Below are 18,108 nucleotides of genomic sequence, written 5' to 3'. Positions count from 1 at the left end.
TAGCAACAGCAGTAGCAGCCAGCATCAATAGCAGCAGCAGTAGCAGCAGTAGCAACAGTAGCAACAGCATAGCAGCAGCAGTAGCAGCAGCAGCAATAGCAGCAGCAGCAATAGCAGCAAGCAGCAATAGCAGCAGCAATAGCAGCAGCAGCAATAGTAGCAGCAGCAGTAGCAGCACAGCAGCAGCATCAATAGTAGCAGCAGCAGTAGCAGCAGCAGTAGCATCAATAGTAGCAGCAGCAAGTAGCAGCAGCAGTAGCAACAGCAGCAGTAGCAGTAATAGCAGCAACAGCAGCAATAGCAGCAGCAGTAGCAGTATAGCAGCAACAGCAGCAGTAGCAGCAGCAGTAGCAACAGCAACAACAGCAGCAAGCAGTAGCGGCAGCAGCTGCATGTGCGTTCTTCATGACAACCCGTATACGATATAGAGCCTCAAGTGTGCTACCGAGATGGGAGGGGGGGGCTATGTGGTACCATCGAGCCCTGGGGGGTAAGGAGCAGAACCCTTCAATTGCTGTGACTGCATCGGCTTATGGCCGTCCATAAATGACGTCACGGTTTGAGAAATGTGACGTCACATCAAAATGCACAACTTTAAATAAATATAGACAACGCGTTCTACTTAATTAAATAGACTTTGTAATAAATGTTTTCTCCTACAACATCAGAGTGCAGCGGCACATGAAATACGCACTACGATGACAATAGTTTAAAGCGATTTGAAGCATTCTAGATTTGAAGCTTTCGTGACTGCAAGGATTCATATTCTTAGGTTTTTTCGGTAAAGTCACGTAGGTAAAACATCAAAATTAATGAAAATAAAATAAAAATAAAATAAAACGAAACGTCGTGATTTTTATTTTATTTTATTTTCATTAATTTTGATGTTTTACCTACGTGCCTTTACCGAAAAAAACCTAAGAATACGATTTGAAGCATGTTTTATATATTTGTGGGGGGGGGGGGGCGAGCTTTGTGACGTTATATTTGAGAGAAGGGGGGGGGGGTCTGACTTTTTGTGACGCCGTGTGACGAAGGGAGGGAGGGGGGGGGGGGGGTCAAAAATCGTTCAGAATCGCGTGACGTCATTTATGGACGGCCCCCTGGTTTAAAAAAAAAAACCCAAAAAACTTGCAATCGGTTATTGGAAATGAAGAGTCTCGCGGGGGTGAGGGGGGACGGGGAGGGGAGTTGATTTTGTATTGATCGAGAAGTTGGGATTGGGATCGATAAGTTGGGACTCGGTTTGCCGCTTGGAAATTCGAACGACGACAACAAAAATATTAATCTTCTTGTTGGTTTGGGTTGCTGACCCCTGACCATGGGAGTCCAGTTCACCATGGGAGTCCAGTTCACCATGGAAGTGCAGTTTACCATGGGAGTTCAATTTACCATGGAAGTCCTGTTTACTATGGGAGTCGAGATCACCATGGAAGTCAAGTTCACCATGGAGTCGAGATCACCATGGAAGTCCAGTTCACCATGGGAGTCCAGTTCACCATGGAAGTCCAGTTCACCATGGGAGTCCAGTTCACCATGGAAGTCCAGTTCACCATGGGAGTCCAGTTCACCATGGAAGTCCAGTTCACCATGGAAGTCCAGTTCACCATGGGAGTCCAGTTCACCATGGGAGTCCAGTTCACCATGGGAGTCCAGTTCACCATGGAAGTCCAGTTCACCATGGAAGTCCAGTTCACCATGGAAGTCCAGTTCACCATGGGAGTCCAGTTCACCATGGAAGTCCAGTTCACCATGGGAGTCCAGTTCACCATGGAAGTCCAGTTCACCATGGAAGTCCAGTTCACCATGGAAGTCCAGTTCACCATGGAAGTCCAGTTTACCATGGGAGTTCAGTTTCCATGGAAGGCCAGTTTACCATGGGAGTTCAGTTTACCATGGAAGGCCAGTTTACCATGGAAGTCCAGTTTTCCATGGAAGGCCAGTTTACCATGGGAGTCCAGTTCACCATGGGAGTTCAATTTACCATGGGAGTGCAGTTTACCATGGGAGTTCAGTTTACCATGGAAGGCCAGTTTACCATGGAAGTCCAGTTTTCCATGGAAGTACAGTTCACCATGGGAGTTTAGTTTACCATGGGAATGTAGTTTACCATGGGAGTCCAGTTTACCATGGGAGTCTAGTTCACCATGGGAGTACAGTTCACCATGGGGGTCCAGTTCACCATGGAAGTACAGTTTACCATGGAAGTCCAGTTCACCATGGAAGTACAGTTTACCATGGGAGTCCATCGTGTACTGTGGGTTGGGGTGATGATCGGTGCGTGTGGTTTCGACTGAGTTGGTGAGTTTTTATTCACACGACCCCCCCCCACTACCCCCCCTCACCACCCCCCCCCACCACCCCCCCCCCCCCCACCACCCCCACCACCCCCCCCTCACCACCCCCCCACCACCCCCTCACCACCCCCCCCACCACCCCCCCCATCACCCCCCCCCACCACCCCCCCACCACCCCCCCCACCACCCCTCACCACCCCTCACCACCCCCCCACCCCCCCCACCACCCCCCCCACCACCCCCCCCACCCCCTCACCACCCCTCACCACCCCCCCCCACCACCCCCTCACCACCCCCCCACCACCCCCCCCACCACCCCCCTCACCACCCCCCCCACCACCCCTCACCACCCCCCCCACCACCCCTCACCACCCCCCTCCACTACCCCCCCACTACCCCCCCCCACCCCCCCCCCCCCACCACCCCTCACCACCCCCCTCCACTACCCCCCCCACCACCCCCCCCACTACCCCCCCTACCACCCCCCCCCCCACCCCCCCCTACCACCCCCCCCCCACCCCCCCTACCACCCCCCCCCCACCCCCCCTACCACCCCCCCCACCCCCCCCACCCCTCCTACCACCCCCCCCCACCCCCCCCACCCCCCCTACTACCCCCCCCCACCCCCCCCCACCCCCCCTACCACCCCCCCCCACCCCCCCCCCACCACCCCAACCCCCCCACCTTTACCATCTCTGGTAGGGGCCCCCCAAGTCACTGCAGGTCGCTGATGACGCGTCGGAGACCTCAACATGGCTGACTTGCCCCAGATGCAAGGTACACACACACAGTGTACACACACACAGTGTACACACACACAGTGTACACACACACACACAGTGTACACACACACAGTGTACACAGTGTACACACACACAGTGTACACACACACAGTGTACACACACACACAGTGTACACACACACAGTGTACACACACACAGTGTACACACACACAGTGTACACACACACACACAGTGTACACACACACAGTGTACACACACACAGTGTACACACACACACACAGTGTACACACACACACACACAGTGTACACACACACAGTGTACACACACACACAGTGTACACAGTGTACATACACACACAGTGTACACACACACACAGTGTACACACACACAGTGTACACACACACAGTGTACACACACACAGTGTACACATACACAGTGTACACACACACAGTGTACACACACACAGTGTACACACACACAGTGTACACAGTGTACACACACACACAGTGTACACACACACAGTGTACACACACACACAGTGTACACACACACACAGTGTACACACACACACACAGTGTACACACACACACAGTGTACACACACACACACAGTGTACACACACACAGTGTACACACACACACAGTGTACATACACACACACAGTGTACACACACACACACAGTGTACACACACACACAGTGTAACACACACACAGTGCACACACACACAGAGTGTACACACACACACAGTGTAACACACACACAGTGTGTCATCTTCATCATCATCGTCGTCATCGTCATCCGTCATCGTCATCATCATCGTCATCATCCATCGTCATCGTCATCATCCTCATCATCTGTCATCATCATCATCAACATCGTCATCATCATCATCGTCATCATCATCATCGTCATCATTAACATCAATCTTCATCATCATCATCGTCATCATCGTCGTCATCATCCATCATAATCGTCATCATCATCATCGTCTCATCATCATCATCGTCATCATCATCGTCGTCATCATCATCATCGTCATCATCATCATCATCATCGTCGTCATCATCATCATTGTCATCATCATCATCGTCGTCATCATCATCATTGTCATCATCATCATCGTCATCATCATCGTCATCATAATCATCATCGTCATCATCATCAATCGTCATCATCATCGTCGTCATCATCCATCATAATCGTCGTCATCATCATCATCGTCATCATCATCATAATCATCATCGTCATCGTCATCTTCGTCGTCATCATCATCGTCATCTTCGTCGAGGTGCACCTAGCCTGACACGAGCGCTCTGGTGACGTCACCGCCACTTTGTGCTGAACGGACGTTGTTGTCACGACGATCACACACCGTGTAACACAACTCTTCTCCCTGGGTAGTAAGTGTTCATCTTTTTAAATCCTTTATATTAAGTTCACTTGCGTGCTTGCTTTCTTGCTTACGACCGTGCAAATCTTTCAGTCGTTTTTTAACCCACTTCCCATGATCCAATCGAGCTGACATTTTGCACACAGACTCGTTGTGCGTGACAATTTATTTTCGTGAAATTTTTTTTCCATAACTTTACACTTTTTAGGAATTTTTTAAAAATATTTAATTACCAATTGCTTAATGGTGGCAGGCAATCATCTGACCTATAGGTGGCAGCCATCTCAAGCCAGAGGACGAGAGGACTCTAGCCGCCACGCATATAAAGGATTTATAGTGAAAAACTTTGTTTTTACGGTTTAATTTTTTTACTGCTCATGCCTTACAAGTCTAAACAATGCCTCTCATTATTCCCCACAAGTTGTCCCCACCTGCAGAAGGATGATTGTGTTGCGCCCGAAACGTCGTCATTTTATTTATTTTATTTTTTTAGCTTCTACGTGACTTTACCGAAAAAACCAAAAATCCTTGCAGTCACGAAAACTTCAAATCTAGAACTCCCCACACACTTTGCTTTTGTGACCAGGATTTTAGGTGAAGGAAAGACACAAATGCGCACCGCGTATTCTCACTGACAATAGGCACATTTCAAAATATCACTGTCCTGGTCACAAAAGCAAAGTTTGTGGGGAATAAGACCCATCTTCTTTGTTCTTACGGTAAAGTCACGTAGAAGGGAATTACTAAAAGAATAAAAATAAAACATAATAAAATACAATTCTCACGACGTTTCGGCCACAACGCAAGCAGCCGTCCTCAGGTGAAGAACAGGTCTGTCGGAAAGGCAAATCGAAAAATAATAGCCATGTTCTGTAATTTTGAGGCATAAAAGCAATTAGGAAATAACACTTACTACTACCCAGGATCAAAATATGTTTTTGTTAAAGTGTCATCATTATCAGCAGCTGCCATGATCTATCTGCTGCTCGATGAAGCCCTCGGCTAAGGGAGGTGGGGGATGGGGGGAGCGGGGCTGGGTGGATGTTTGACCATACTTCACCACGCTGGTTAGGGCAGGTCAGCGTGAGCCGCGGCTGGGAGTCGAACTCGGGTGTCTGGCCGTTGTGCCCACCACCTCACGGCTCCAACCAACCACAAGCAGGAGCATGATAAAAAAAAATGAAAAAAAAAAAATTTGACTTTAAACTTTGGTGACTGCATGAATTCACATTCTTGGTTCTTTCGGTAAAGTCACGTAGAAAGAAAAAAAAATGAAATTTAATTTAATTAAAAATGATAAGTTGAAAATAATGAAAGAAAAAAAAATACACGACGTTTCCATCGCAACACAAGCGCTCTTCGTTTTCCGTCTACGTGACTTTACCGAAAGAACAAAGAAAATAAAAAAACATTTCGTTTAATATATACATGAGATTAAAAAAATAGCAATTATGAATCATAGGTTACGACGTTTTTATTATGCCGATGATGATGAAGAGGAAGCGTAGACGACTCACGAAGCACGCTGGATTCTTTGTTCCGATCGTATATCAGCCGAGGATCAATAATGCACCGGGCACGCACTCACGCGCACACAGGCAAAGGTCCCCCGTATAGCCTCCTCAGACCGTAGGGGCAAGTGCTGTGAGCTTGCACGGGGGGGGGGGGGGCAACACCACGCCCGGCCGCCTTTGTCTCCCTCGTGGCGATGTTCACAAACGGCACCAAATGTTGTTATTGTGAATCATAGCACGGCTGGCTATGCACATACCGGGCACTGTGCTCATTTGAGGCCGAGTCAACCGAGGGGATGATCAGGACACACGTGTGTATGTGTGTGTACACAACAACAAAGACAAAGATCCTCCGTATAGCCTGTAACAGACTGTAGGGGCAAGTGCTGTTAGCGAGCACCTATGAAGGCCGGCACGGCACACGAGGGGGTGGGTGGTGTATGTGTATGTGTGTCCACACAAACACACTTATATTTAGGATGGAAGTCCAGATTTGAGGGGGGTAGTGGTTAGCGCCCTGCGCTACGACGCTGGCGACACGAGTTCGATTCCCGCTCACGGCCAACACCGGTGACGATTATTTGAACCGGTCCTGGGCCTCACGTAGGTCGACTCAGCCTCAAACGAGTACCTGGAGCGTTGCGTAAAAAAACCCATCGACACTAGGGAGACAAAGGCTGGCCACCCACCCCCTCGTGTTGCTGTTCTGGGTCTTCATAGGTTGCTATACTCGCTAACCGCACTTGCCCCTACAGTCTGTTACAGGCTATACGGGGAGTCCTTGCCTTTGTGTGCACACACACACACAAAAGCAGCAGTACTCTAACGTGAGTGCGGACGGGTAATTATATTATCAGAGCGAATCATCAAAGCGCTTCCTGTACCCATTGAACAAGAGGTGTGGGGATGTGGGGGTGGGGGAGGGGGGAGGGGCGGAGGGCACTGCCCATCTCCTCTTTACAACCCTGAGCCAGTGCTGGAAATTCCACGTTCCCATGGCGGGGACGAGTCTAACCCCCAAACCCTAAAGCTAACCCTTAACCCTAACCACAAACCATAACCCTAGCAAATAAGTTCAGATTACCATGGGAGTCCAGATTAGCATGGCAATCCATGATGCCAAATTAGAAAAAATTAAGACGGAAAATCATGGCACAAATCATCGCCCTCCCCCCACTCCTGGCATTCCGATGCTCGCACTCAGGCCTGGTGCTGCCTGACAGCGAACACTGGGGCAGCTGCCACTTGGGGTGCCCCCTCGTCTAGACCATTTTGCCAGGTAAGGCCAGATTGAGCATGGTCATAACAAATGATCGCCTAACGAAGAGTGGCTTATCGTCATCATCACGCGGAAATGTATCACGGCAGCCAAAATGCTTGAAACGCGTGACTTTGATTCTTTATGTGGAGGGAAAAAGCGGAGGACCCAGAGAGAAAAATCCACGCGACCACGTGGAGAGAGAGAGACACGCAAACTCCAAATACACAGCAGCAGGCGTGAGGGTCGGGATCGAACCCACAACCTCCTGCACACCAGGCGAGGTAGTTAATATCTGCCTAGCCACCGTGATGATGATGAGACAGAGAGAGAGACACGCAGACTCCAAATATACAGCAGCAGGCGTCAGGGTCGGGATGTAACCCACGACCTCCTCTATACCAGGCGAGGTAGTTAACATCTCATAGCCACCGTGATGATGATGAGAGAGAGAGAGAGACACGTAACCTCCAAATATACAGCAGCAGGCGTCAGGTCGGGATCGAACCCACGACCTCCTGTATACCAGGCGAGGTAGTTAACATCTGCCTAGCCACCGTGATGATGATGAGAGAGAGACGCAAACTCCAAATATACAGCAGGCGTCAGGGTCTGGATCGAACCCACGACGTCCTGTATACCAGGCGAGGTAGTTAACATCTCCTAGCCACCGTGATGATGATGAGAGAGAGAGACACGCAAACTCCAAATATACAGCAGCAGGCGTCAGGGTCGGGATCGAACCCACGAACCTCCTGTATACCAGGCGAGGTAGTTAACATCTCATAGCCACCGTGATGATGATGAGAGAGAGAGAGAGACACGTAACCTCCAAATATACAGCAGCAGGCGTCAGGTCGGGATCGAACCCACGACCTCCTGTATACCAGGCGAGGTAGTTAACATCTCCTAGCCACCGTGATGATGATGAGAGAGAGACGCAAACTCCAAATATACAGCAGGCGTCAGGGTCTGGATCGAACCCACGACGTCCTGTATACCAGGCGAGGTAGTTAACATCTAGCCACCGTGATGATGATGATGAGAGAGAAAGACACGCAAACTCCATATATACAGCAGGCGTCAGGGTCGGGATCGAACCCACGACCTCCTGTATACCAGGCGAGGTAGTTAACATCTCATAGCCACCGTGATGATGATGAGAGAGAGAGAGAGACACGCAAACTCCAAATATACAGCAGCAGGCGTCAGGGTCGGGATCGAACCCACGACCTCCTGTATACCAGGCGAGGTAGTTAACATCTCATAGCCACCGTGGCGTTGAAGGGGTGTGGTTGGAGACACGTGGGACGCGCCCCTTGCTCCGCGTCTCACCGGCAGACCAGATCTTCCAGTTCGTCTGCACAAGCCGGAACCCGAATTTGCGCTCTCACTCTTGGAGCCTCCCTGCGACCGGGGGCGACTTCATATTCGGCATCGACGCCGATGCTATTTGTGATTAATGTGATGCCGATGATTATTATTTGATGGCGGCGTTGTCGGCGTTAGAATTAATTACGAATTGTTCGCACGTCCGAGGCTGTCTTCTCGGGTGTGCGTCTGTCGAGGCCACGTGTTCTTTCTTTATTGCAAGGCCATCGCAGGGGCCACGAGTGAGGCCCCTGGTGGCCTTTAGTGCAGCCCCTGGTGGTCTTTAGTGAGGCCCCTGGTGGTCTTTAGTGAGGCCCCTGGTGGTCTTTAGTGTGGCTCCTGGTGGCCTTAAGTGCAGCCCCTGGTGGTCTTTAGTGAGGCCCCTTGTGGTCTTTAGTGAGGACCCTGGTGGCCTTTAGTGAGGCCCCTGGTGGCCTTTAGTGCGGCCCCTGGTGGCCTTAAGTGCGCCCCTGATGGCCTTTAGTGCGGCCCCTGGTGGCCTTAAGTGTGGCCCCTGGTAGTCTTTAGTGTGGTCCCTGGTGGCCTTTAGTGAGGCCCCTGGTGGCCTTAAGTGCGCCCCTGGTGGCCTTAAGTGTGGCCCCTGGTGGCCTTAAGTGTGGCCCCTGGTAGTCTTTAGTGTGGCCCCTGGTGGCCTTTATTGTGGCCCCTGGTGGCCTTAAGTGCAGCCCCTGGTGGCCTTAAGTGCGCCCCTGGTGGTCTTTAGTGAGGCCCCTGGTGGTCTTTAGTGTGGCCCCTGGTGGCCTTTAGTAGGGCCCCTGGTGGCCTTTAGTGCGGCCCCTCGTGACCTTTAGTGAGGCCCCCTGGTGACCTTTAGTGTGTCCCCTCGTGGTCTTTAGTGTGGCTCCTGGTGACCTTTAGTGAGGCCCCCTGGTGACCTTTAGTGTGTCCCCTCGTGGTCTTTAGTGTGGCCCCTGGTGGCCTTTAGTGAGGCCCCTAGTGGCCTTTAGTGTGTCCCCTCGTGGTCTTTAGTGTGGCTCCTGGTGACCTTTAGTGAGGCCCCTAGTGGCCTTTAGTGTGTCCCCTCGTGGTCTTTAGTGTGGCCCCTAGTGGCCTTTAGTGAGGCCCCTAGTGGCCTTTAGTGTGTCCCCTCGTGGTCTTTAGTGTGGCCCCTGGTGGCCTTTAGTGTGGCCCCTAGTGGCCTTTAGTGTGGCCCCTGGTGGCCTTTAGTGTGTCCCCTCGTGGTCTTTAGTGTGGCCCCTGGTGGCCTTTAGTGAGGCCCCTAGTGGCCTTTAGTGTGGCCCCTGGTGGCCTTTAGTGTGTCCCCTCGTGGCCTTTAGTGTGTCCCCTCGTGGCCTTTAGTGAGGCCCCTAGTGGCCTTTAGTGTGGCCCCTAGTGGCCTTTAGTGTGGCCCCTGGTGGCCTTTAGTGAGGCCCCTAGTGGCCTTTAGTGAGGCCCCTAGTGGCCTTTAGTGTGTCCCCTGGTGGCCTTTAGTGAGGCCCCTAGTGGCCTTTAGTGAGGCCCCTAGTGGCCTTTAGTGTGGCCCCTGGTGGCCTTTAGTGAGGCCCCTAGTGGCCTTTAGTGTGGCCCCTAGTGGCCTTTAGTGTGGCCCCTGGTGGCCTTTAGTGAGGCCCCTAGTGGCCTTTAGTGAGGCCCCTAGTGGCCTTTAGTGTGGCCCCTAGTGGCCTTTAGTGTGTCCCCTCGTGGTCTTTAGTGTGGCCCCTGGTGGCCTTTAGTGAGGCCCCTAGTGGCCTTTAGTGTGTCCCCTCGTGGTCTTTAGTGTGGCCCCTGGTGGCCTTTAGTGTGTCCCCTCGTGGTCTTTAGTGTGGCCCCTGGTGGCCTTTAGTGAGGCCCCTAGTGGCCTTTAGTGTGTCCCCTCGTGGTCTTTAGTGTGGCTCCTGGTGACCTTTAGTGAGGCCCCTAGTGGCCTTTAGTGTGTCCCCTCGTGGTCTTTAGTGTGGCCCCTGGTGGCCTTTAGTGAGGCCCCTAGTGGCCTTTAGTGTGTCCCCTCGTGGTCTTTAGTGTGGCTCCTGGTGACCTTTAGTGTGGCCTCTGGTGGTCTTTAGTGTGGCCCCTGGTGGCCTTCAGTGCCGTCACTAACGTGTGGCCCCTCTCGACAATACACAAATGGTGAAACCACCACCCCCCCCCCATCATCATCATCGTGCTGCTGTCACAAAGCCCCCAATGGTGGCTTGACGTGGCGTGGCGGGCAACCCTCACGCTCCTGACGATAGCTCATCGGCCAAAGTGTCTCTCACCCGAGATTTGAAGCTTTCGTGACTGCAAGGATTCATATTCTTAGGTTTTTCGGTAAAGTAACGTAGGTAAAAAAAAATTAATAAAAGTAAAATAAAATAAAAATCACGACGTTTCGGAGGCAACACAAGCTTCCGTCTTCAGGTGGAACCGTCACAGCACGATAGCTGTATCAAGTGAGAGAAATTCCAAGAAACAGTATTTGTATATTTCGAATTAAAGCTTTCGTGACTGCAGGGACTCGTCTTCGTGGTTCTTTCGGTAAAGTCACGCAGAAGGGAAACAACAAAAAAATATTTTTATTTTACTTTTATTAATTTTAATTTTAAATTTTTACCTACGTGACTTTACCGAAAAAACCTAAGAATACGTCTCACCCCCCACCTCTGAAAACGATGAGCACCACCGCTCCAGACTCTGTTCCCCAGGAGGCTCCTGGCTAAACCTTTCGCGGGCCGTGCAAGACTACGGATTCACTCCCGCCGCGGTCATTTTGCTTGTTTGTTAAAATCACAATTTGTGTCAAACACAAATATTTAAGCCACACGCGTCTTTTTGTTCTTGTTGTTGCTGTCAATCAGTGAGCAAGCGACAATGATAATAAATTGAATCTTCATTTGAAGCTTTCGTGACTGCAGGAATCCATACTCTTTGGTTCTTTCGGTAAAGTCACGTAGACTTTACCGAAATGATAAAAAATTGACTGAGATCGATTTAAAACGACCTCCCTCCGCACACACCTTTCCCACCCACACCACACCAGGGCAGGCTCATCTCCAAAGTCCAAATGCATCTGACGTGGCCGTAATGATGATTGCTACAATCATTATAACATCGATCCTTCCACTACTACTACTGCTACTACCACCTACTACGTGAGTGACATCACGGGTGACATCGACCTTCAAACTCTGCATATGGTGCCAATGGAATGCCGGCCAACCCGTTGCTGATGAGGCTGCGAAAGAGCGAACCCGCCCACCGTGTCAAGAGGAATCGCTCGCAGCCGGTCAATGAGGAGGCAGGGAGGGAGGGGGGTCGGTGCGGCATCTCCAGCGTTCAGGTGATCACGCCCAGGTGCTGACACTCAGTTACTGTAAATTTCGATTTAAAGCTTTTGTGACTGCAGGGATTCATCTTCTTGGTTCTTTCGGTAAAGTCATCACGTAGAAAGGGAAGTAATAAAATAACAAAAATTAAAACGTAATAAAATAAAATTCTCACGACGTTTCGGCCACAACGCAAGCAGCCGTCCTCAGGTGAAGACCAGGTCTGTCGGGGAGACAGCGTCTCAGGTACTGCTTAGATACTGACACGTAGGTACTGACACGTGCTGACACACAGGTACTGACACACACACACGGGAGAGACACGCTCGCTTAACCGACACGCGCGCGCTGACACAGACAGCCGCACCGACACCGATGACACATTTTAGTCGCACGCAGCAACGCACGCTCACTGCACGCACACGCACGCGCGCAGCCGCTGTGGCACGCACGCGCATCCAGAGAAGACGCCACGCGCGGAGTACCAACATCATCGGGGTAGGAGGAGGAGGAGCGGGGGGGAAGGGGTCGTCACCACTCGTCTGTGCCCACCGCTCTTCTCACAGTGAGTCACGGGGAAGGGGATCGTAGCGAGAGGTGGGAGAGAGAGAGAGGGGGGTCGTGGGGGGTGTTGGCGTGCGCGTGTGTGTGTGGGGAGCGGTGGTGTAGCGGTTAGCGCTACGCTGCGCTACGAACCTGGCGACCCGGGTTCGATTCCCGCTCACGGCCAACATCAGTGACGATTGTCTGAACCAGTCCCTGGGCCTCCCCTAGGTCGACTCGGTCTCCAAATGAGTACCTGGTGCGGTGTGTAAACATCGCCACTGGGGAGACAAAGGCGACCGGGCGTGGTGCTGGTCACCCATCACCTCGTGTGCCGTTCTGGCCTTCATAGGTGCTCGCTAACAGCACTTGCCCCTGCAGTCTGTTAAGGCTACACGGGGGATCTTTGTCTTTTTGACTTGTGCATCAGCCAGTCGTCTGAGTCAGTCGACCCGTGGCACCTGCTGGGTCTGCCCCGTGACCTCCTGCCAGCGGGCGTTCGACACTTCACGTGATGGCCTCAAGGTGCACATGGTCCTGGCACAAGCGTCGTGGGGACGTCACCGCTACTTAGTGGCGAATGGCGGTTGTTGTTGTTGCTGTTGTTGTTGTTGTGTTTGTGTGGTTGTGGGGCAATCGTCTCAAGTCAGTCAGCCCGTGGCCTTCAAACAAAGACGCTCTCGCGATGTGGTCTGATGGAGACTGTGGGTTGCAAGTGCTGTTCACGAAGGCCGGGTTGGGGTGGGGGTGGCCGGCACCACGCAAACGGCCGCCTTTGTCTCCCCGAAAGCGACGGTTTTTTTTGCACTCATTTTACGCCGAGTCGACCTAGGGGAGGCCCAGGACGGGTCGCTGGCAGTCGAACTCGGGTCGGTTTGTAGCGCGGCGTGGCGCTAACCGCTGCACCACCGCTCCCCGTTGTTGTTGTTGTTTATTCCGACTAAGCACACAAACACACAGCGGATTCAAGACGAGTTTGTCGTGTCGGTTGTGTGTTTGGGGGGCGGGGGGGGTTGCTTGATCATACTTCACCACGCCGGTCACAGCAGCCTTGGTGGGGTAACTGAATCGTGTTGGGCGTCAGCAGTGGCACAGCGCGCTAACCATTGCGCCACCGCTCCACCATTGTTCATCCCTGTGGCGTCCAAGGCGGCAGAGAGGTCCTGGTGGGGTGGGGAGTGGGGGGGGGGGGGGTGTGGAGGGGTTGGGTGGAGTGTGGGGGGGTGAGGGGGGGTGGGTGGAGTGTGTGCGTGGGTGTGTGTGTGTGTGCGTGGGTGTGTGTGCGTGGGTATGCGTGGGTGTGTGTACGTGGGTGTGTGCGCGTGCGTGGGTGTGCGTGTGGTTGTGTGTGTGTGTGGATGAGTGTGTGTGGTGTGTTTGTGGATGAGTGTGTGTGTGTGTATGTGTGGTGTGTTTGTGTGGGTGTGTTTGTGTGTATGTGTGTGGATGAGTGTGTGTGGTGTGTTTGTGTGTGTGTGGTTGTGTGTGTGTGTATGTGTGTGGATGTGTGTGTATGTTGTGTGTGTCTGTACACACACGGTGTGTGCTGACTCATCACGCCATCGCGCTCATCAAGGACCCAACGTGGATGGAGCCCGCGAGAGAGGGGAGGGAAGGAGGATGACGATGATGACGACGACGATGACGACGATGATGATGATGATGACGATGATGATGATGACGATGATGATGATGACGACGATGATGATAACGATGTTAATGATGACGATGATGATGAAGATGATGACGACGATGATGAAGATAACGATGAAGATGATGACGACGATGATGATGATAACGATGTTAATGATGACGATGATGATGACGATGATGATGATGACGATGATGATGACGATGATGACGACGATGATGATGATAACGATGTTAATGATGACGATGATGATGACGATGATGATGATGACGATGATGATGACGATGATGATGATGACGATGATGACGACGATGATGATAACGATGTTAATGATGACGATGATGATGGCGATGATGACGATGATGATGAAGAAGATGACGATGATGATGGCGATGATGACGATGATGATGAAGAAGATGACGATGATGATGACGATGTCCAGGCTATGTCACGATGGGTTTGTTTGGCCCAATTACACCACGGAGTAATAGTAGTCGTAGGGCTTTCGCGAGAAATATTATCTATATAAGAGGTTTTGTTTGGGGGGGGGGGTGTGTGGGGTACGTCGCGTAGACATCAATGTGTCGTGAAGACCGTCACCAACTCCGACGCAGCCAATGAGTGAGGGCGCGTCACGCAACACGAAACCTGTCAATTCGTTACTACAACATTAACAATTATAGTGTAGTGTATAGTGTACTGTATAGTGTAGTGTATAGTGTAGTGTATAGCAGTGCATAGTGTAGTGTGTAGTAGTGTATAGTGTAGTGTATAGCAGTGTAGTGTATAGTGTAGTATATAGTGTAGTGGATAGTGTAGAGTATCGTGTAAAATACTAGTACAGCACTAACCGGTTGTGTGTTGGAGAGTTAACCCACTACACTATTTACAATTATAGTGTAGTGTAGTGTATAGTGTAGTGTATAGTGTCGTGTGTAGTGTACTAGTACAGCACTAACCGGTTGTGTATCGGAGAGTAAACCCACTACAACATTTACAATTATAGTGTAGTATATAGTGTAGTGTGTAGTGTCGTGTATCAGTGTCGTGTGTAGTGTACTAGTACAGCACGAACCGGTTGTGTGTCGGAGAGTAAACCCACTACAACATTTTAGAATTCGAGTAACCTGGCGACATTTCGCCGGTAATTACAACAACAACAACAACAGAAACGAGAGAGCATCATCAGGCAGCAGCCACAGAGTTGCGGATTAATCCTCCTCCTGTTTCCGACTTAAATCGAGGAGTGGATAAATGTTTTGTCGTAGCTTGTGAATCTATTTAACACGAGGGAGGCTTTCGCGACCAATATTATTCATAATCAACGTTTTTGGGTTTAGATCGCGTTATTTATAAATGTGTCGTAACCCTCCACCACCCGACACGGCCAATCAGTAAAAAAGTGTCACGTTGACAAAAGACAAATAAATTTCGATTTAAAGCTTTCGTGACTGCAGGGATTCATCTTCTTGGTTCTTTCGGTAAAGTCACGTAGAAGGGAAGTAATAAAATAATAAAAATAAAACATAATAAAATAATTCTCACGACGTTTCGGCTACAACGCAAGCAGCCGTCTTCAGGTGAAGAATGAGACACTACCAAGCTAGGAGCTTATATATACGCTGGGTTGGAGGTGCAAGAAGAGCGCCTTAAAAAGAATGTGCATATGAAGAGGAATTTAGCATATTCATGGGAAATGCGTAGGAGGTGGGTGGGGGGGTTTCATAGTCAGAATGGCCAGAATGGCGAATTGCCCGATGATGCTGGATGCAATTACCAGCGAAACGTCATACTCAAATTGTAAATGTTGTGGTTTCACGCTTCAACACACCGGTGGGCTAAAGCAGTGAACTGTTTGTCTTTTGTCAACGTGACACTTTTTTACTGATTGGCCGTGTCGGGTGGTGGAGGGTTACGACACATTTATAAATAACGCGATCTAAACCCAAAAACGTTGATTGTGAATCTATCATGGTGCGAAAATCAGAGGGCTGGGGTGTAATGTATGCATATAAATGACAAAAATGGATCTATCCCATTACCCGTTGGTGTATTACAGTGAATCCACATGATGCATTGTGTGTATGGGATTCCATCAATCGCGTCGCAACATTTATCTCGCAAGAGCGTGCGATTAGCGTGCCTCTGCTTAATTGCTGGTGAGCATTCAACAGGCCGAACGGAACGTTTACGAAAATTTCGATTTAAAGCTTTCGTGACTGCAGGGATTCATCTTCTTGGTTCTTTCGGTAAAGTCACGTAGAAGGGAAGTAATACAATAATAAAAATAAAACATTTAATAATTCTCGCGACGTTTCGGCCACATTTTTATTTATTATTTTATTACTTCCCTTCTACGTGACTTTACCGAAAGAACCAAGAAGATGTTTACGAAAATGTCAAGGGATTAAAAAAAGGGTCGCAATAATTATTCTAATTGAAAGTCACAAAAGGAATGCCCCATCACGACCCCCAATTGGACGGAATGCTCCGTCAGACCTCACACAGGAATGTGAAATTGACGGGATGTCGATTGATAATTGTTTTTTTACCCTTCTATCTGGCAACAAAACTGACACCTTTTTTTTTACGAGGAGTCATGTTTGCATAGACCACAATACCTGCAGCCATAATGCAAACAAAACACATAACTCTGATAATATATGCAGGACAGTGCATATATTATCAGAGTTATGTTTTTGTTTGCATTATGGCTTAGTGCTGTACTAGTACACTACACTGTACACTACACTATATACTACATTATACACTACACTATAATTGTAAATTGTGTAATGGGTTTACTCTCCAACACACAACCGGTTAGTGCTGTACTAGTATACTACACTATACACTACACTATACACTACACTACTATACACTATACACTACACTATACACTATACTTCTTCTTGGTTCTTTCGGTAAAGTCACGTAGAAGGGAAGTAATACAATAATAAAAATAAAACATAATAAAATAATTCTCACGACGTTTCGGCCACAACGCAAGCAGCCGTCCTCAGGTGAAGAATAGATCTGTCGGAAAGACAGAGTCTGAATGAAACACCACCAGGCTTGGAGCGTATATTTAAGCTGGGTTGGAGGGGGAAGAGCGCCTTGTCTCTCTCCCCGCCTCTCTCTCTGTCTGTCTCTCTCTCTGTCTCTCTCTGTCTCTCTTCTGTCTCTCTCTGTCTGTCTCTCTCTCTGTCTCTCTCTGTCTGTCTCTCTCTCTGTCTCTCTCCCCGCCTCTCTCTCTGTCTGTCTCTCTCTCTGTCTCTCTCCCCGCCTCTCTCTCTGTCTGTCTCTCTCTCTGTCTTTCTCCCCGCCTCTCTCTCTGTCTCTCTCTCTGTCTTTCTCCCCGCCTCTCTCTCTGTCTGTCTCTCTTTCTGTCTCTCTCCCCGCCTCTCTCTCTGTCCTCGGACGAACGATACCAGCGCTCGTCACCAATTTCTACTCAACCCCGTTGATTTATTCCGCGTCAGAACCGCGGGACGATGGACAGGGGACGGCTTCGTTTGGGATGAGCAGCAGCAGTAGCAGCAGTAGCAGCAGTAGCAGCAGCAGTATCAGCAGTAGCAGCAGCAGAAGCAGCAGCAGTAGTAGCAGCAGCAGCAGTAGCAGCAGCAGAAGCAGCAGCAGTAGCAGCAGCTGGAGCAGCAGCAGTAGGAGCATTAGCAGCAGCAGCAGAAGCAGCAGCAGCAGGAGGAGGAGGCGGTGGTGATGGGGTCGGCGTGGAGTTTGAGACATTTGGGACGCGGTAATTGGGAATGGTGAAGAAGGAAGCGATGGGGCAGATTTGTGTTTTTGTTGTTGGGGTGGTCGTGGTTTTCTCTCTCGCTCTCTCTCTCTAGCAAATTGAATAAAGGCGATTCGGCTGGCCGATTTGGACAGGAGGGATAATTGTGATAGGCGGTGTCGATTACTCACTAGTTGCCCGCAACTGCAACAGCAACGAGGAATTGTCGGCACGCGAAGTGGACGCGCCAGGCATAGCGCTCGTCAACATTTTAATGTTGCGTCACCCCGAGCTACCACACCACCACCTCCACCACCTCCTCCATCACCTCCACCAC

General features: G+C 50.4%; 1 protein-coding gene across 4 annotated transcripts in view; it reads left to right on the top strand.

Moving 5' to 3' along the window:
* The window catches only part of LOC133354320 (ras-related protein Rab-27A-like), a 78,801-nt gene that overhangs the window by 40,416 nt on the left and 20,277 nt on the right, over window positions 1-18,108 (top strand). Inside the window, exon 2 of one of the 4 annotated variants that reach the window (XM_061571192.1) lies at window positions 3,000-3,074. The exons of 1 other annotated variant lie outside the window; for it this stretch is intronic. In XM_061571192.1, coding sequence (XP_061427176.1) covers window positions 3,050-3,074 — 25 coding nt within the window. In that variant the 5' untranslated portion in view covers window positions 3,000-3,049. Of the gene's footprint in view, window positions 1-2,999; window positions 3,075-11,858; window positions 12,088-12,156; window positions 12,407-18,108 lie in introns of those variants that run through there. 2 more of the 4 variants (XM_061571355.1, XM_061571106.1) reach the window with 2 other exon arrangements.

This window comes from Lethenteron reissneri, chromosome 1 (genome assembly GCF_015708825.2).
Source record: "Lethenteron reissneri isolate LAM-NWPU_2019-01 chromosome 1, ASM1570882v1, whole genome shotgun sequence".
NCBI classification, from domain to species: domain Eukaryota; kingdom Metazoa; phylum Chordata; class Hyperoartia; order Petromyzontiformes; family Petromyzontidae; genus Lethenteron; species Lethenteron reissneri.
This window is presented reverse-complemented; position numbering and strand designations above follow the sequence as displayed.